We start from the raw sequence: 21,102 nt of genomic DNA, 5'->3' as shown, positions 1-21,102 counted from the left end.
GTTCATTTATATAAGGGCAATATTGACATTTCATATATAACTGTTAAATTGGATGCTTTCCGTCCAATTTTTAATTTAGTTGAAATCACAGGGAATTATAGTGTAAGTTTCTAAACTACAGGAGTTCAATTGAACATTTAGCAAATCACAAGGAGTTTTTTGGTATTTTATCCTCTATATATATATATATAAACGAAAAAATGAAAAGGTCGTTTTATTCAAAACATCCAATCATGACACCCCTTCTCTCATATTTCACGCTTCATAACGCAACGCACCGTTTTAATAGAGATAAATGCGCTTGTCTAGCAGAAATTTCTCAATTTTCCACTAGCAAACATGAAATAAATTTCAAGATATTTCATGAATTGATCAGATTGTGGGTACTTATTCAGTACTTGATACACAACTAATTCCATGAGAGTGGGAAATGGAATTTATATGCATAGTACCATACAACTCAGCAGCGTATCACACTTCTGAATTAATTCAAACTTTTATCTAAACATACAGTCTCTGTGCTGACCTCCATTGCCTACAGGGTCTAGCCACAACAACCCCACCATGCAAGCAAGCTTTGGAATGCAAAAATAATAGCACTAACATTTAGCTATCAACGTTGGCCAGACTACACAATAACTTCCTCCATAATATATATACTTCCTCAGCCCCGCGTGAATGGTCCAGCGGCAGCGCCTCTCACCAGTGAACCTTAAGATCACAAGTTCGAGTCTCCGCTTCGCTGGATTCCTTCGCGCACTTAACGTGTTCGGGCCGAGTTGGGGGGCCGGACCCAAGCCGCAGGGGATTAGTCGGGCCCCGTAAGGATTGACCCGAACACCCCTGTGTCGACAAAATATATATATATATATATATATATACTTCCTCTAATGGTTAAATGTCAACATATGATTCTTCATCATATGAGTCAATGATCAGCCATGTGAGTCCAGCGGTCAAGCTCCCTTATTCAATTCCTACTAACAGTACCAAAATAAATATTACTCTGCCCCCTAGATGTGATTTTTTTTTTTTTTAAAAATTCTGAAGTGTGATAGAGTCAGAAGTGGACATGTGCCAAACTTTAAAAAAAAATTAGCCATGCCAACCTTAAAAAAACAGCTTTTTATTTTTTTATTTTTTGTTAAAAGAAGGATTAATAGTGGTTCTCACTTGTTTCGCGTGAAAAATAGCCATCTTGAGAGTCTTCTACCTTCCTATTATTTACCGAAAAATATTAGATACATCATATAAAGTACGTATATGTTCAAACCGTGCATTATCTCTAATAACATATTATCAAGTGATTGTTATAAATAACACTTCATTTAGAGTAAATAGAGTATAATTCATCACAATTACTTAATTATCGATAATTGATAATGGTATACCACGTGACATGTCAGCAAGCAGTATCTTTTCTCGCAAGCACATAGTAACTTGTCATTAAATCATTAAAATCAGGACACCTAATGTCTCCATACAATGTTAAAAAACAAAAAAGAAAAAAAAAAAAAGGTCTTCATACATTTCTCCAAGATCCTGTTTATCTATTTTCAATTAAAAGAAAGATGGGCATCAACACCTATATAACAGCAAGACTAAGCTGCATTTTTCTGCTGCTGATCCACTACTACTAGTCCACTCACTCTCAGGGATGTAATCGAATAGAGCTGCTCGATCAAAAGCTTGACTCGAACTCGGTCAAATCGAGTTCGAGCAGCTCGATAAGGTTATCGAGTCGAGTTCGAGCATCCAGAAGCGATATCGAAGGCTCGACGAACCTTATCGAGCATTTTAATTTTAATTATTTAATATATTATTATTATAAAATTACTCTTATACCCAAAAGAATTATCGAATTTACGAAATATTTCAAATCATATAAAAATTTTAAAAGGGCAATAATGTCTTTTCGCTAAAAAATTATCAAGAAAATGAATTTTAATAACTCGAGCTCGACTGAACTCGATAAGACTCGCATGGACTCGAGCCCATGCGAGTCGAGCTCGAGTATTGCGAGCAAGCATCGAGCTCGAGTATGGCGATACTCGGGCTCGACTCGACTCGATTACAACACTCTCCAACCAAGCGGCGTCGTTTAGTCTATACATACTAACCGGAGGGAGAAAGCCATGGGTGTAGAGGAGAAAGATATTGACCATCTCCCAAAGAATGCAGCCAACTATACAGCTTTTACTCCACTTGGCTTCCTGGCGAGAGCTGCTTTAGTCCATCCCAGCCGTACATCTATCATCCACGGCTCTGATCATTACACGTGGCTCCAAACTTACCGGCGCTGCCGCAGATTAGCATCCGCTCTCATTAAACGTTCCGTCACCTTCGGTAGCACTGTAATTCCATCCTTTCTGCTCTTCCCTTTTTGGTTTTGCTTTACTTTCTTAGTGTTTATATTTGAAAACCATTTGACTATATTTTAGGTGCAATTTTTGTTAATTACATAATTTTGGATTAAGAGAACAATGAAAAAAAAAATTAGCTGCATTGAACTTTCGGATTTGCATTTATCAATTATTGTTAATGAACTCATTAACTTAGTTTGAAATCTTTCTTGACAATGAATATCTTGTAATTGGTAGGCCACTTAGACTATTTCAGCACGAAAGCTTGTGAAAAGAATAATGCTGACATTTGTATCATAACAAAGAGGATTTACAATTTTTTTTTTTTGCAATAGGATTTACATTGTAGACGAATATGGGATGGAAAAATTATACTAACATGGTGGACTTTCAATTGCTAATGTTTTCAAGATAATGTGGAGTGGGGAACAAAAAGAAAAGCTATAATTCATGACTCCGTTACACTTCTTGATGTTAATGTAACATGTAGTAAAGTGATACGTAAATAGCCTCAAATTCTTGAGAGTCAGGCACATATCCTTTGCCAAAATACTATATTATGGTGCAAAGATGATGCTACTGGTACACTAAAGTTTCAAACTGAAAAGAATGAAGAATTATAGTTTTTCTTGCGCCTGATTGATCAAAAGAATTGAATTCCAGCTGACTACGTAGAACTAAAAAGCAGGATCAATAGGGAATTGATTTCAGGAGTAGCAAATCGTGCAAAGTCCGGAGTTGTTGTTGATTGAATTGTTGCTGTATCTTGCAGCTCAGTTGTGTGGAGTTAATGGTATCACTTCCACTGATTATATTACACTGATTCATGAAACTAGGTTGCTGTAATTGCACCAAATGTACCGGCAATGTACGAAGCACATTTTGGAGTTCCAATGGCAGGAGCTGTTCTGAATGCTGTCAATATTCGTCTAAATGCAGAGACTGTTGCATTTCTTCTGGGGCATTCAGAAGCTGCTGTTGTAATGGTTGACCAAGAATTTTTCTCCCTGGCAGAGGAAGCTTTAAAAATCTTGTCTGACAAGAGCAAAGGCAACTTCAGGCCTCCTCTTCTTATTGTTATTGCTGATAAAACCTGCGATTCGAAGTCACTCCAACATGCTCTTTCAAAAGGAGCAGTGGAATATGAGAGAATTCTGGAAACTGGTGACCCAAACTTTGCATGGAAGCCACCACAAGATGAGTGGCATAGCATTGCTCTTGGTTATACTTCTGGCACGACAGCGAGTCCCAAGGGAGTCGTGCTCCACCATCGAGGGGCATATCTGATGGCTCTCAGTAATGCTCTTGTATGGGGAATGAAAGAAGGGGCAGTTTATCTATGGACTCTTCCCATGTTCCATTGCAATGGCTGGTGTTTCACTTGGGCACTGGCTGCTATGTGTGGAACAAGTGTATGCCTTAGACAGGTATCTTCCTCTGATAGTTAAATTTTCTTGTCTCCGCTGAGAATAAGGTAATGTTCCCTGTTGCTTAATTAGGCACCCGTTGCCTGATTTATTTTACTAATCTTTTGTGATTTAATCTTGATGGGTAACAGCAAAGGCAATCTATTCAGCCATAGCCAATCTTGGCGTCACACATTTCTGTGCTGCTCCAGTGGTGCTCAATACAATTGTGAATGCTCGAAAAGAAGAGACCATCCTCCCTCTCCCTCGTATTGTACATGTAATGACGGCCGGCGCTGCTCCACCCCCTTCTGTTCTTTCTGCAATGTCTAAAAGAGGCTTTCGCGTTACGCACACTTATGGCCTCTCAGAAACATATGGTCCTTCCACCATATGTGTGTGGAAACCTGAATGGGATTTGCTGCCACCTGAAAACCAAGCGCGATTGAATGCTCGACAAGGTTTGCAGTACATTGCCTTGGAAGGCCTCGATGTTGTCGACACAAAAAGCATGACACCCGTTACTGCTGATGGAACCACAATGGGAGAAATTGTTTTCAGAGGTAACGCTGTGATGAAGGGATATTTGAAAAATCCCAAAGCCAATCAAGAGGCTTTTGCAAATGGATATTTTCATTCTGGTGATCTTGCTGTGAAGCATCCAGATGGTTACATAGAAATTAAGGACAGATCGAAGGACATCATTATATCTGGAGGTGAAAACATCAGTAGTCTTGAAGTAGAGAATATGCTGTATCAACATCCTGCAATATTGGAAGTTTCAGTGGTGGCAAGACCGGACGAGCAATGGGGTGAGTCACCTTGTGCATTTGTCACGTTAAAGGGAGACTTGGAAAAATCTGATCAAAAGAGCTTCGCAGAAGATATAATGAAATTCAGTCGATCAAAGATGCCTGCATATTGGGTTCCAAAATCTGTGGTATTTGGACCATTGCCAAAGACTGCAACTGGAAAAATGCAGAACCATTTGTTGAGGGCCAAGGCAACGGAGCTGGGATCAGTGAAGAAGAGTCGCATATAATTTCTTAGGCCTAACTGCAGAAGTTGACTAACCTAAATGCTACACCTTTCTGCTGCTGTTTTTCCATTTCTTCTATGATGTTACCTCACTTGTCAACAATTATATAGACCATGTTTTTTCTGTCACTTTCTTTATTGGCTTGCTTCACCCTTGACAGATCAAGTACTCTTATGAAAAGTTACAAGTTACATCTTAAAAAAAAAAATAGAGTGGGGAAAAAAAAACAGGTAGTCAATGATCAAGCTAATGCATATTCATTCTTCCTTCATCATATTTATATCCTAATTCTAGACTCAATAAGTAGGCAAACAAGTGGTAGACTCGGATTTTAAGCAAAAATTTGTGATAGTGTTTTGTTTTTACTTTGGTCATTTGTACCTATTATAAATAAGAGGGTTAATTCCACTTTGTACCCCCAAATTTTGGACGATTACCCACTTTAGTCCCTAAACTTCAAAATGGGACACTTAAGTCCCTAAAACTTATAAATTGGGACACTTAAGTCCCTAAACTTATAAAATGGGATACTTAAATCCCTAAACTTATAAAATGGGACACTTCGACCACCAACGGCATTCAGGATTCTGTCAACAATTTTCCTTAATTGGGGGTATTTATAAGTTTAGGGACTTAAGTGTCCCATTTTGAAGTTTAGGGATTGAAGTGGATAATCGTCCAAAGTTTGAGAGGATAAAGTGGAATTAACCCTAAATAAGAATCAATTGCTATTAGAAATTGGATTAATATATATTATATTTTAATTGTAATAATTTTTTATACTAACAGATTTAAATGTACGATAATATCCTCTATGCAAATTAAATTTTTTTTTTCCAACAAGTGTCATGCTTCTACACTCACTACTGTAAACACACAATCTACACTATAATTGGCATCATTGGTAACAGCTGATGTTTCCTATTTCTAATTGAGAAGTTCTTGTTTTAATCAAATTTAGTAGTTTACTTTTTAAGGTATATTGTAGTTGTTTGGTAATTTCTTGTCTTGGTAGTTTCTTAATTACCTAGTCTAGTGTGCTATATATTGCTGTTATATTATTGTATTCAATTGAAAAAAAGTGAGATAAAAACATTATCAAGAGTCTTGGTCGTTGTGAAGGTAATTCTGCAAAGATTTTATGTCGGCCTCAATATGAGAGTCGGATGTGATTAATAAACTCCTTTTTTCTCCCCCACATACTTTTATGTGTCAAATATCTTCCACTGCATTTTTGATATGCTAACAAGCGATAGAGAACTCTAAATTCGAGAATTTGTTCTTGGGGTGTCTGTTGTCTCAAAACACAAAGAACTAGACCACTGTGAGGGTTGGTCTTGGTATTCTTTTGTTGGTTGACAATTCGGGAGATTTTGGTCCTAATTGAGTCTTGCAATCGCCAGATCAGTCGCTCGAGTCCCAAAAAATTTTCAGATCTGACAACTAGATCTAAAATAAATTCAGATATAAGAACAAAATAAAAACTAGATACCACATCACATTTCACATGTAAAGAATTAGAACATTTTCCTGCGGAAATTCATAGTCATAATAAGCTTTCACAGTCAATAAGAATTCATGAGTTTTAAAATTTTCAAAACACTATAGATGATTACTTGATTCACCTATCTCGATAGACATGAGAAACTCCGAACTCAACTCAAGTAATCTGAATGATAATCTACCAAACGCTCCATTTTGATTAGCTGTTTTTTTTAAATTTTATTGTAGCAGTGTATATAAAAAATTTTTTGAAATAATTGATATATTGTATGAATGAGTTTTTTTTTTTTTTTGAATTATTGTGTATTACTGTAATACTGTATTTGAAAAACTTGTTTTCTGAAAAAATGGCCAATTCAAACGGTTGTCAGTTGCATTAGGGATGATTATTTTTTATTACATATGTAAAGGTTCTAAGTGAGCAACTTTTATCTGTTAACAATTATCTATTTCTTTTGTTCTTTTATTAGCTTATTTTTAGATCCATAAAAATGCTGTAAATTTACCATTGATCATTGATATTTTAGCTACCTCTAATGCGAACATGAGTTTCGCCTTACAACACCAAATTATCATACCCACTTGAAAATAAAGGTGTGTTGTTCTTTTTAACATTTACTTTAGTTTAATATTGGACAGATTGTCATTTGACTTCCGAATTGTTAGCTTTGTCATTTGTGAGGTTCTCTTTGGACTTTAGCAGATCATGCATGATTTTACTCAAGTACAAAGGATACAACGGGTCAAGAGTTGGTAGAAGCCACTGTGAACCGAGGGGCTGATGGATTGAATACTCTAAGATGTCACTACTCTTCACAGAATTTCTGAGATTCTTACCAGTTTTTGTTAATGGGGGGGTTATAGGAAAAATCTACACATCTATACACTCAAGAGACTAAACCATACAGATTTCAAGCTTTTACTCTCTACAATACAACTCTATGGGAGGATTTTTCAATATAGGGGACAGAAAAATTTGATGATAGACATCACAAGATTTTCTGGAAAGCTTCACTTAGCGCCAGAATGGATTCTTATCTGAACTTCCACCATTGCATCGAAGCTTTCATACTTCCCAATTCTTGGATGTTCTTGCAAAAGGAGATCAAACTCAGCCACTTCATCTTCCAAGCTATTACTTTGCAGCCGGGTCCAAAGTTCAAGAAAAACAGGCTAAATCACTAAAGGCATGAATTCTTTCCTCTGAGCCTGATGTAGCTGTACTTAGACCGTGGCATAAGCAAGGTGAGAAGGAATACCCATGGCATCGAATTCCCCGGCACATCGAAGAGAACAAACTTCTACTACTTAAACGGTAAGCTTCAACCAATGAAGAAGAATTGCTAAAGCTCTAGCTGGCTAATTTACACATTCCCACCATCTGAGCTGCTACAAGCTTGATTTGGGAGGACACTATTCCCAAAATCTCCATCCAAGCTCATCTGCTGAACTTCTTGAGGAGAAAGAATCTTAATGTAGCGGACACAGTTCACAAATTCCCTGAAGGCAAAGAAAGTCTTTGTGAGGATATATATATATATATATATATATATATATATATGAAAACCACATATCAACAATGGTGTCTGGAAATCAATTGATCAATCAGTTATGGTATTACAGGGCAGAAACACAGGAAAGAACAAGTCTCGGTAAGCTAATACTTGGGATTTGAATTTCAAACAGAAGTTGCAGATTAATTGTAAAGAGAAAGGATAAATTGATTAACCATGGACTTACTTCAACTAGCAAAAGCCTTGTCATGACTAACAACATACTGATTAACCACAGCAAAGACGAAGCAAAACGTAATGAGTAGTGAATAACAGAAAATAACAACTTCAATAGTTCAAGTTTATAGACTTACTCCCAAGGGTCATCACCAACTAGCAGAACATCATTTTCATGATCCACGTACACAAGTTTCCAACCTATCCTTTGCCTGTCCTCCAGTTGCCCCTCTATGCCAAACCTTCGAGCTAGATCTTGTTTAAGCTCTTCATAGCCTGAGTAACGTGTAATATCTATTGATCTCCCAACAGCTCCACGTTTATAAACCTGCACAAGCACTTACTATTCAGCATAAGAAAGTTAAACACCCTGCGGAAGAAAGTATATGTCAGTGAAAACAGACCTTGGTATATGTCCGCATGCGAGGTAACTGTGGTGGAGCCCAGGGACCTCTATTCATGAAGTTACCGTCATTGATGGCTGAATCAATTGAATTAAATGTCATATCTGGTACTCCAAATGACTGAGAAACCATTGATGATGAAAGCTCAGGCTGAGTTTCCTTGGGATTCTCATAGCTGGAAATCATTCCACCTCCAGCGTCAAGATTACTTGAGAAGTCCTTACCAGATCCCAACATTCCCTTTGTAGATACAGAATCGGGCATCATTGCCATCCCAAATTGGTTGTCAATGTTAGCCCCGAAAGAAACATTATTTCTTGGATCAGCCTGAACTTCTTGACTCGTGTCTCTGAACAACACTGGCTGAGAATTGAAAGACATTTGATTGGTTCCATGTGGTAACTGGACATCATTTTGAGAAAGACAGACTGAAGTTGCCGAAGATTGAGTATCCAAATATTCCATTTGTGCTCCTGAAGCATTAAGGTAGGTTTGATGAGCAAAAAATCCTTGGTTCTGACTCTTGGAGACGTTCAATGAAGGCTTAACATCAGGTTTTTGCAGCAAATCTTTAACTAAGTTACCACTAGCAGACATGGTTTCTAGGCCACTAGAACTTAGCAGGGCCGCAGAAGGCTGGGCAATCTCATCCCCCATTGCTGTACCACGGTGTGTCCTGCCATTCATGCTTGGCTGAACTCCATTTGGACAGTTATTTGTGGATGGAGAAGTTGAACAAGAAGGAATATCATCAGTGATCCCAGAAGGGCCTCCACCAGCTGTCCCTGTCAGTAAACTGCTGCCAGCGGCAGAGAGATGATTGGTTGTTGCAGTTAGTGAGTGTCCAACGTGCCCATGGACTTCAGGCACCACTCCAGATTGCTGCTGCTGAAGCTTTGGTTGCTGAGTCCGTTGATTGAAGCGGAGATTATTTTGGCTATTGGTTCTTGTTATCTGTTGTGGGATAACATGGGACTGTGGGATAGAGGTGGGGATTGGTTGGGATACATCCTGTATCTGACTGGACGTCAACGACCTGGAAAAGCTCGGAGGTGCATCCAGGAGTGGCTTTTGTTGATCATGAAGTTGGGTGAGTTGAGAAGGCTGCTGCATTGCAGATTGCTGTGCCAACAAAGATTGCTGTTGCTGATGGAGCTTCTGTAGAAGTTGAAGTTGGATTGGGTCCTCAGAAAAATTCAACTTTTGGCTAATAGGGTCCTGGGACTGGGATGGCAATAAATTCTGCTGTGAATTCTGACACATAAGTTGCTGCTGTTGTTGTGGCTGCGAAGGCTGCAAGTTTTGAGAAAGGCTCCTTTGAAGCTGATGGCTCGACTGTTGCTGTTGTTGAAGGACATTTTGACTTTGTACAAGATTCTGTGCCTGGAGAAGTTGAGCTTGCACTTGACATGTAGGCAAAGATTGATTAATTAAAGGTTGTCTCGGCTGCTGAGATATATCAGGCAGCTGCTGTTGCGGTTGAATTATTGAGCCTAATGGATTCAATGTAGAAGCTGGAAGATTTTGCAGTTGATCAAGGTGCTGCGGTTGCTGGGTAGGTCTCTGTGCAAACTGCAGGGTGTTTTGCTGAGGAGCTTGAGGTGCTGGCAAACCTAATTGGCGTGAAAGATCTGCTCCAGCAATGTTTTGCATAACAGACCCAGGTAAAGAATGCAAGTAATTTGGCTGCGCTGTGTTAGCCAGTGAGGGATTCTGCTGCATGTTCATCCACTGAACTAAGCTCATACCAGGGAGTGCTTGTGGATCCTTCATGCCAAAGTCTTCCCCAAGCCAAGGCATTGTCCTCTTGAATAGACTGTCTAGGTCAGACAAGTCATCATCTGGAGGAAACAACAGAAATGACAAAATCAGAAACTACCCAAACCTGAAGTCTTCTACTTTGAATCATTTTTCAACTGGAAGTTCACCTTTTGGATACTCATTCAATGTTTCAGTCATTACCTAGAGCACTAGTATTCATTATTCAGAGACAACAATGAACATATTAACTTTAAAATTATATTAAGGAAAAAAAATTAAAAAAGAATGAACATATTTTTGCAGGTTAAAGGTGGACCAAGATAGGAAGCAAGCACCTATTCTCTAGCACCTTCATGTTGTTGACTCTTTTGCAAAAAGATAAGCGGAAAACCTGATGTCATCCCACTTCTCTTTGTTCAAGCAATATATCAACTTTCAGTGAGGATAACTTAAGCAGGCCCAGCTAAGTGGAAATGGACAATTATTATGTTCTACATCCTAAGGAGAGTAAAAGAGGGCAGCACATCGTGCAAGTGTGACATAGTAAACAATTCCACCATTTAAACTTGATAGCAAATACTTCACTTTTACGGAAGACCAGAAACATAAACTTAAAAAATGGATGGAAAAGATGAGGGAAACAAAATTCAGATCAGAAGCACTAGTATCATTTTACCTGGCATTCCAGGTTGCCTAGGACGCTTTGGTCTAAAGAATGAGGGAGTAGGACAGATGAAAAATGGGGCCGTTACAGGTTCAATCTCCCAAATTGATACCCGATTACGTCTCTCTCCTGCAGTCGACTCATCCCAACCAACCTAATCAGGGAGAATAAAAATCTTGAATATGGTACCTGAAAGTAAACTAGGGATTATAAAGTACAAAGCTTTCTTTATTTTTACCTGCAAATTACGCCACTGTGAGTTCTTCCACCTTAAAGGATCCAGATCACTGATGCCTGTTATTGTACCCATGTATCTGCAAGGTAGAGATTATACTTATTTAAAACCATACTATGTGACGAAAAAAGGGTCAGAGGTAGGTTGGGCAAATCACAAGGGCGAACACCATGTCTTCCGGCACCCCCACCTCTGACATCTGTTATTCCAGGGCCAGAGAGCCCAGACCAACAAGAAACCATAACTTTATCACATGATCCAAAAGTCAAAGGGAGGACTTCTACCTTCTTGTTCCTGATTCTTCAGTTTCAAACATCATTCTGAACCGCATCCCAAGAGATATTTGATTACTGCAAACTGCTTTGTAGTACTTGGCCAAAGGGATTACAAATTCAGACGGACTAGCCCTGCTCATATCATGTAAATTCAGAAAGTTTCAAAAACTGCACTGTTACGTTTCTGGAAACTGAATACACAAACCCAACAAGTATTTCCAGTGTAGATGACAGGTAAACCAAGAAACAAAAGATTTAATGCCGGCATATAAAGATAGACCTTGGATTATAAAAGACTACGAATGGGCTATTGTTAGCAGCTGCATGAGCTGCAGCAGCGAGGATCCCAATGTGCATGCTGTCACTTGACAGAACTGATGACGATAAGTTGGTAGGTTGCCTATTAGCTCGTCTAATGCCCAAGAGTAGTTGCTGCTTTTCATCCCTGTACACAAGCATATTGAAAATTAACAGTAAAAAAAGGATTATTAAGCCCACAACATATTAATGTATGTTAAAAAGTAAAAACTCTACTTTGCAGTTGCTATTATTTTGTGCTGATGCCCAAGTCTAGATCTAGTGAAGCTCAAAAGTGGGAGAAAAGAATATCACAAAAGACCAAAGCTAGAGAATCATTACATACTCGATCTCATTACCTAATAAACAAGACCGAGTCACCAGCAAAAAGCCTCTTCCCACTGACAAAAAGACTCCATCCAGTGGTAAGCAAGTGACGCTTTGGTTGCCCTACATTATAAGAGAAAAGAGGTTGGAGCAATAAGTTCAGGCGTCAGTAACTAGAATAGTTCTCCCTCTACTTAATAAGAATAAGAAGGAGAACCAACAAGTTTTGCGGTTGAAACTAATATTTCCAACTAATAAATCTAAGGTAGACACCAAATGGAACATACCACGATAGATATGGCGAAAAGTCCATAGATTTTCATGCAGGTCCCTGGCCACAAGCTCTTGAGCAGGTGGTTGCATTGTAAAATCCTAAGGAAACATGACAAATATGTTCCTTCCAGATCAAGTTTAAATTAAGAAACAATAATACATTATTAAGCAAAGAAAACAGACCAGGATTTCTTCCCCTTACCAGAGAGGGAAAAATCTTCTCTGCTGCACGGCGGGGAACAGAGAAACCTCCATGGGTGCTTGTATCACTGGCTGTCAAAGTCTTACAAAAGAATTCTGTTTGTGGCTTATTAGCCTTTGTTGACAAATCTGACCTCAGCAATGCATCTTTATCAAACTGACAGTCAAATTGGGCAAAAAAAAATATTAAACAGCCATATTCAATTAACAAATTTAATCTCTCATCTTCTAAAGTAATAACAAGCCAGGACTACTGCTATCGATTTGGAAGAAGCAGAAAAGCAGAGAAAAATATGGATTGATTTCAGATAAGGAATATCCTTACCTCAGGAACCGGTTGGAGTGTCATCTGGGCATATACTTCGTCTGTTTCTGGATCCGCCTGAGAATTGAATGAACAAAAATGTAATTTTTAAGCACACAGGACTTCCAAATTCGGTAAATCAAAACGGCACTTAAAATTAGCCCAGCCATACATGCAGTGTGACATTGTGAAGGAGGCATAATAGCTTTGAGGGAAGATTTGGGTAGTTTGGAATTTGAGCATCTACATCCTTTTTCATGGATGCCGCAACCTGAAAATGGAAGACCAAAGTGGTATCAGAAAATTCAATTACAAAAAGATGGCAAAATGTTCAACAATAATGGACAGGCAACTGACAGGAAACCGGTTTTCTTAAAGATAGGAGTGAACATAAAGTAAGTGAATTGATACTCCTTAGGGTATAGAAGAGAAGCTTCGTGACTGCCTGTGGAAGATACAGTTCACATGTAGCCTAAACTATTCTCCACTCGTTTGCCTTAATTTATACTTGACTATATCCACCTGGTATCAGACAAAAAATCTCAAGGGCCAAAAGCACAAAAAGCCTTGCTAAGTCGTTAACATGACCGTTATCCTATGCCACAGGCCTAAGTAAAATCATATACATGCCTCGTTCACTTTGTTACTTAAAACCCGTTGACATTTATAGCAGAATTTGAAGTTGATTGTCAGTGTGCTAGCACTGACACCAACAGTAACAACAACTTGAAGAATTAGAAAACATAATTCAATCAGAAACTTTCTGAGCAACCACAAAACCTATCCTCCATTGTGTCACAGCCAACGCTATCCAACCTAATGACCTAATGGTTATTGAATATGCTAAGCCAAAAATTTATAATTCATTTCCCCTATAAGAAAATCCCAGGCAAGGCTCATCCGACCTAAATTTTTCTCAGTAACAATGAACAAACCCAATGTCTTTAAACTCATGACTCTTCCACACAAGTCAATCAAAATCCAATACAAGAACACCAGAAAACTCTCGAGTGTAACCACTTCTTTCTTGGTACAGTAAATATCTCCTGTAAAAGGTTAAAATAGAATTACTTAAAAAATATTGCTTTTAGAATAGAATCTCACGTTAATTTACTTTAAAAGTGCTGAACAACTTTAATTAACTTTTCCATGTTCTTATATCAGCATGTTTCCTAGGGGTTGCCTAAATTTGTGTACATATTACACAGATGGATAAAGTTGTTGAAGATGCACAAAGGTAGGGATACATTTTACCCTACTGAGATATGAACACAAACAACATGATGCATCACCCTATTCAGCTGACATGATGGTTAACGATAACTAGAACCATACCAACCCTCCTTATAGCCCATAGCCATTTCTCATTTGTATTGATGCAAAAGGCAAAATATGCATACACAAGCCAAAAAGGGAGAAAGAACAGCAAGCCCAAAGGTTGCAGACCTGTTCACTATGGCCTTGAGGGAAGTAGACAACATGGGTCCCAGCGGCCGGCAAATTTACCAGAGGACCAGCACAAGCTTGCCATAGCTCTGGGTTTATACTCTTCTTCTCACCTGTGATCGATAACATCCCCATTTTACCAATTCCCACGTGTCAGTACGATTTTCCTCCGACCAAAAATCACCAAAAGTCAACTAAAAAGAAGGGTACTTGAAATTTTTTCGAGGAGATGAGTGCAAGATGTTCCTGTTCAGAAGCTTTCTTGTTTTCATTAGAGATAAATCCAACTAAAAATAAAAAGGATAAAAAGATATTTTTTAAAAGAGAAAAAGGCAGAACCGTCCATCCCACAGGAAATTACCCAAAGTGTCTTTGGAGATACATGAATCTCATTAATTTCTTGTTTATTTTTGTGATCCTCGATTATTACAAGGTCTAAAAAACTACAGAATTTTGGTATAATGACTTGACAGCTACAAAGAAAATGAGAGCAGAATAAGTAGAGAAAGAGAACAACCTTCAGAGGGATTGGCCAAGGCCGCAGCTGACGGAGCTCCGGCGCCGGTGGCCGGCGTCTTCATTGTACTTAATGTCTGGTGACCCTCTTGCTTATTCAGCTGAAAGAACAATATGGTTGTGGATATTTACCGGAGACCCATTTTTCCCGGAACTAATCAGAGCTCCGATGCCACCTCCGGCTACCCAAAAATAAACAAAAACCGAGAAAAAGCCCAAGTTGGAGCTAACTCAAAAGAGCTGTCTAGAAGACCCAAAAAGCTAAAAAATGGATAAAAACAGCTAGCTCAATGGATCAACTACAAACCAGCTTGTTCCTCTGCTTCTTAGCTAGGAAAAAAGAATGATATCTTTCCCAAAGCAAAATGATAAAAGCGGTGGACTTTTCCGGCCAAAGACGAATAAAGAAGAAAAGGGTCCAAGCTCAAGTCGTCAGAGAAGCTGCTTCCCGGCTCCGGTGGATATTCCGGCCGGTGCCGGAAAATGGGAGGAAAGAGAAACCCAAAAAAAAAAAAGAAAAAGGAAATAAGTACTACTAAAAAAGGATGAAACTTATTGAAAAAGGCGAAAGAAACAGAAGAAAGAGAAGGGAGGAAGAAAGAAAGGAGGAGAGGGGAGACAAGAGAAGCTTTGGAAAAGGAGGGGATGTTGAGGATTGCAGAGACCAAATTGCAAAATGCTGCTGTTGTTGTTCTTACTATACTTTTTAATTGCCCCTATTCCACACTACACTCCCCCAGCACCCACACACACTACACACACTACAAATCCACACACAGACACACACTACTACTTTCTCCCTTCTTCCTGTTCTTCGTCAGAGCCAACAATTTTCCTTTTCCCTTCTTTGTTTATTTTTTTTTTAATTTATAGGAGTATCTTTTGTTCTTTCTTTCTTTTCTCTTTCTTGCATCCCACCAAAGTTTTCACTTTCTTTGCATTCTCCTCTCTCCTTTTTCCCTATTAGTAGCGGAACGAGGAGGTGAGAGAAGAAAGATAGGGAAGAATATGCAATTATTTTTTGTTTTTAACTCCTCTCCATTTTGTACTATTACGTATATATATATATATAATTTGGCAATGAAAATTGATTGTTTATTGGTTTTTGAGTGTGTCTTTCTGTCTCTCAGGTCGAGGATGATGGGACTGATGCCTATGGCCTCACAAAGTTGACCCGTATGAGGTTAAGGCGGAGTGGAGAGGCCGAGCGGGGAAGGATTAATTAGTAATAGTTTTATCTCATTTACATGAGACTAGTAGAAGTAATTATGGATATTGTCTCTTACTGTTCATCATTACGTCAACTTTTCTTGCTTTCACTAAATTACCCTTTCTTTTTCTTTCTTCCTTTGCCTAAGGGTTCGTTTGGGAGTGGATGATTTGGAGAGAAAAGAAAAGGAAAGAAGAGAAAGTGAACATTTCCTTCGTTCGTTAGTTTTTATTAGGAAAGAAAAGAAGAGAAATGGAAGGATTTAAGAAGATAAATAGTAAGTAAAAGTTTTCCTCCCAAATTGGAGAGAAAGTTGGAGGAAACTTATGAAAGTTTTTTAAAATACCTATTTTATCCTTAAAAGTGTCTTGAACAAATATTTAATGACTTTTATATCCAAAATCATTCCACTACTTCTCAAAACTCCCAAACAACATAACAATTCCTTCTCTTCTCTTCCTTTCTTTTCTCTCATAATTTAAGTTTTCCCTTCTTCTCTTTTCTATCCTAAACTCCCAAACTTAGCCTAAGGCTTGGTTTGGGAGTTTAGGATTGAAAAGAATAGGAGAAAACTTGAGTTATGAGAGAAGAGAAATGATTGATATGTTGTTTGAGAGTTTTGAAAATTAGTGGAATGATTTTGGATATAAAGTCATTAAATATTTATTCTAAACCTTTTTAAGGATAAAATAGGTATTTTAAAAAAATTTGACAAGTTTCCTCAAAGTTTCCTTCTATTTCCGTCCAATTTGGGAGAAAAAGGTTATGATTATTGTAGCGCTACATTTTTATCCTCCCTCCTGAATCTTTCCATTTCCTTTCTTTTTTTTTTCATACTAAAAACTAACAAACAAAGGGAAACTAAACTTTCTCTTCTTTTCCTTTTTTTTTTCCAGATCCTTAACTCCCAAACGAAGCCTTAGATTTAGTTGTTAATGAACCGAACCCTTCAACGAACCGTTTAGACTAGGTGTGTTAAAGGTTCAATTCGAATTTCATTTTCAATGAACTTGAACTTGAATTCAAGGAGAAATTAGGATTCGTTTATAGTATTAAATCGAATTCAAACTTGTAGTTACTTGGTTTGATTTGATTCGAATAATTTTTAATACTTTTATTTAAAATATTTGTTAATATTTTTGTATAAATTTATATATTTATTTATTATTTATTATGTAGATATTGTATTTGTATCAGTGATAATTTAATATTAGAATTGAAGAATTAAATAAATTTTTGACCCCTCGAATTGAGTTTGACCTTAGATTTTGAACTCCATATATGATTTGAGTTTGAGTCCAAAACTTCAAATCAAATTTGAATTGTAGAAAATTCGATTCGATTTGATTTGTTTATAGCCATACTCACAGGAGAATACATCATTCTTTTAGAATCGTTTGGATTGTTATTTTTCAAAGTTTTTGTAACAAAATGCATTGTAGCTGTTTAATATATGTAAAACAAAAATGTGATTACAAAATATATTCATGGAAAACATATAGAAATACATGTATTTGCACTGTTTTATTTTATTTTTTGTTTCTTTTTATTCATTCTTTGTGAATTTTTGGTTGACTAAAGTTATCTTGTCATCAAAATAACCCTGAAAAACAAAGTGTTTGGATGTCAATTTTTTTGAAATATTATTTTGCTTACATTATAAATACATTTTTAATCATCTTTTTATTTTAATTATTTTTATTTCACATATATTACATAACAAAAATTGCTAAAATAATTATTTCAGAGAATATTTCAAATTATTTCCTATTCAAATAATATTTCATTTATTCCTGATGACTCCTATCGGGTCAGTGTAGCTAAGTTGTGCTTTAAATTTTGGATCTAAGTGGCAAGTTCATAAGGAGAAAAAAGAAAAGGGAAACTTAAAGTGAGCATGCATGTAAACCACATTTTGTAGTTTTATCGGAAAAAAAAAAAAAAGAAAGACTAGCTATTTTTCCCTCAACTGTCTTCAAATGTCATCGTCCCTCTAACACTTTCATGCCACCTGCAACGCAATAAACTCTTGTAAGAAAAGTAATTAATATATTCACTATTCTAAAAGAAAAAAAGGAGTAAATGTTTGGATATGGTTATTTCGAGAAATTATTTTTCTATTACATCCTAAATACATGTTTTGATTATATTTTTCTTACATCTACGGGCCCGTTTGGTAAGTGAGTTTTTTGGATGTTTATTTAAAACGTTACTGTAACTTACTGTAAAAGTTTTTAAACAAAATTTTTGAAGTGTGTTTTTTTTTTAATATTTTAAAGTGTATAGTTTAAAATTTTTAAAAAATTTTTTGACTTTACTATAGCGAAAGTTCTTAAAAAAACTTGTATCAGACAAACTTAGCAAAAAACTTGTCTTCCAAACAATGCTGTATACATCACAATAAAAGTTATAAAAGCAACATAATTTTTTTCCTCAAAAGATACAGGAGTAATTATCCACGTTCTCTTTCTTCCTCTCTACGTCGTATCCTAAATATGTCTTTCAACATATATTTTTCTTACACACACGCTATATAACATCACAAAAGAAACATAATATCTGTCAAATGATGCAGGAGTAATTATCCATATATTTTCTCCCTCTCTACGTCCTTCCAAGCATAACCAAACCACAACTTGGTAATGAAGTAGACATGGAAATGGAGTTGGCATGGCATTGACTATACCTTGACCCTCATTGTCACAGTCTTTTTCCGACCTTATTGCCTTCATTACTCAAGACAATGACTACAGAGTTGGCCTAAATTTGAGGCCATTTTTCCTTCCATTATTTACTAGTACTTGTTATCTCTCTCTCTCTCTCTCTCTCTCTCTCTCTCTTTTTACTGCCTCTTATGTTAGGTAGATAGATGAATATTTGGAAGGTCCTATTCAAAGGTGACGGTTGAAACAGTGGAAATTGTCCAAAACCTACTCTCTCGAAAGCCTATCTAGGACTTGTGAATAGTAGCATAATGGTACCTAGCTCACAAGTACCTGATCCTGCATTGGACTACAAATGTTACTGTTGGATATGGATAATGGGATTATATGATTGTCATTTCTTCAATTATTAGTCACCCCTAGCTTGTTTTTACAGTTGAAAGCATATATGGTTTATGCATCTTCTGCAAGTTTTGATGTCATGCAAGATTAATTGCTAAGCTGCAGTGCCATGCAATATCTGAATTTATGTGCCTGTTATAAGACTGCTACATATAATATAGCTAGAGTGGTCCTTTTTCTCTGCATAATTCAGAAAAGCTTAAGCTTGGCCATGAAAGGGGAACAATCTTCTGATCATTCATGTGATCCTAGAATCCTACATTCTTTCCTAATTTAACTTATGTAGTTCAGAGGTTTATGTAAATGTATTTCATGTCCTACCAGATTTCTTTGCACTCCATTCCCCCACTCTAACTTTTTTCTTTCTTTAAGAATAAGAAAAGGGTATCAAATTTAGTCTATGTTTGTTTCTGGAAAAATGTATTGGACAAGTTGACTAGACCCTTTTTTTTGGGGGGGGGGGGGGGGGGGGGGGGGGGGGGGGTTTGGCTATGGTAGAAGAAGAAAATAATTAATTAATTTTGTGTCTTAAGAAAAAATAACATCCTACATCGAAATAAAAATAATCATTTGATCACATGCCAATATTTTTCTTTTTGGGCAAATAGAAATTTGAAACTTAATGAAAAAAATGTCTTCTGTTGAAATTACATATGTCAGTCAAGTTTTGACACTATTTGTTTGGATAGGAGTTTATTTGAGATAACTACTGTAACACTTTTTGTGATGTGATGTATGTGAGATAAAAAAGTTAATTGGGAAGATAAAAAGGTGATTGAAATTTGTGAAGCAAATTATTTTATTTCAAATATTCTTAAGTCTGACTTTTCAAATATAGCTGGAAACTCTAAATATATATATATATATATATATATCTTCACATTATGATGTAACAAAATGTGAAGTAAGTCATTCACTTAATTTTCCTTTACCTTCACCAAAGAATGTTAAGAAATTAAAAAAAAAAAAAAACTACTCAAATTTAGATTTGCCCATTGCTCAAATTATCCGTCTCCTTCACTTCATATTAGTTCCATAAGCTGAAAGAATATCTCTTAAACATCCATAGTTTCAAAATCTTTATACTTAAGTAGACTTTAATTATTTTCAAAATATGGTAGGTATCATAACATCTTGACTTTAATCTTTTCCAAACCAACATTTAAAACCTTTAGAATCATCATTCTTGTATAGAAAGGAGCTAAGCAAATGATGATGAGTTGTCTAATTAGTAAGGTAAAAATGCCAATTTGTGTCCTTTTAAAAAAAATGGGAAATGCCAATTTATGTTAAACTCAATTGATTACAGAAGACTAATATCTCATTGGCCATGATGTTCATTTGAGCATGCCCGGATAATGCTATAAACTATTGTATGAGCTCACGAGTAATGATGGTGAAACTGACTACGAAGCTATGCTCCAGTTGACCAATACATTAATCATTAATGAACAAATGAGTAAAGAGAGATAATTCAATAATGGTGAGTCCACTTAATTAGCATTTTTATCTTTTCTAATCATCTTTAAGTAGCACAACATCAAATAATACTTCATTGTGAAATAAAATATATTGCACTTCTAAAATATGCATGTTCTAAATTAGTCGAATTTAAAAGAGAAGTCATGTGGCCTCAATATAGAAGTAAAAGCATTCAAAATTAAGTCCTTAGAAATATATTGGAGTTCCAAGATTCACGTCTAATTATATAATACCTAATTCATTATGTGTGAGTTATTTTGCCACGTTATATGAGTTATCGTACTTGTAATTTCTTTGTTTTCGATACGAAAATAAAGATATTAAATTCATTGGATTGGATTGGCTGATTTTAAATAAAAAAATTTACTTCACAAATTTCAATCATCTTTTTATCTTCCCAACTACCTTTTTATCTCACATACATCACATCATAAAAAGTGTTACAGTAATTATCTCAAATAAATCATGCAAATAAACTCTTATCCAAACAAACTCATTATATCTTGTACAAGTTTTGATTCTAATGATACAAATCATCAATGCACTTAAAATGTAATTTTAGGATGGACGGGTATGAATTTAGCCCTGCCGGGATTAGGAA

At 36.4% G+C, this 21,102-nt stretch overlaps 2 protein-coding genes across 4 annotated transcripts; one reads left to right on the top strand and one right to left on the bottom strand.

Annotated features, from left to right (window-relative positions):
- Nucleotides 1–2,135: 2,135 nt before the first annotated feature.
- On the top strand, nt 2,136–4,919 carry LOC113691991 (acetate--CoA ligase CCL3-like). Its single transcript, XM_072053800.1, has 3 exons — nt 2,136–2,354; nt 3,200–3,790; nt 3,927–4,919. The coding sequence occupies exons 1-3, from the start codon at nt 2,136–2,138 to the stop codon at nt 4,809–4,811; spliced, it is 1,695 nt and encodes a 564-aa protein (XP_071909901.1). The 3' UTR covers nt 4,812–4,919.
- Nucleotides 4,920–7,061: 2,142 nt separating this feature from the next.
- On the bottom strand, nt 7,062–15,779 carry LOC113693711 (auxin response factor 19). Of its 3 annotated transcripts, none has more exons than XM_072053983.1 (15): nt 15,052–15,695; nt 14,746–14,926; nt 14,229–14,341; nt 12,955–13,053; nt 12,804–12,860; nt 12,480–12,635; nt 12,292–12,376; nt 12,037–12,127; nt 11,661–11,825; nt 11,390–11,512; nt 11,109–11,184; nt 10,883–11,024; nt 8,446–10,286; nt 8,179–8,369; nt 7,062–7,811 (listed from the first exon to the last, which is right to left on the bottom strand). In XM_072053983.1, exons 2-15 carry the CDS (start codon nt 14,807–14,809, stop codon nt 7,676–7,678), a joined length of 3,339 nt encoding a protein of 1,112 aa, XP_071910084.1. In that variant the 5' UTR covers nt 14,810–14,926; nt 15,052–15,695; the 3' UTR covers nt 7,062–7,675. The 3 variants fall into 3 exon arrangements, with proteins under 3 accessions (XP_071910084.1, XP_027068124.2, XP_027068123.2); XM_027212323.2 differs by having other exon boundaries at nt 8,446–8,918; nt 9,030–10,286; nt 14,746–15,681; XM_027212322.2 differs by having other exon boundaries at nt 14,746–15,779.
- Nucleotides 15,780–21,102: the final 5,323 nt, after the last annotated feature.

Source organism: Coffea arabica, chromosome 6c, assembly GCF_036785885.1.
Source record: "Coffea arabica cultivar ET-39 chromosome 6c, Coffea Arabica ET-39 HiFi, whole genome shotgun sequence".
NCBI classification, from domain to species: domain Eukaryota; kingdom Viridiplantae; phylum Streptophyta; class Magnoliopsida; order Gentianales; family Rubiaceae; genus Coffea; species Coffea arabica.
This window is presented reverse-complemented; position numbering and strand designations above follow the sequence as displayed.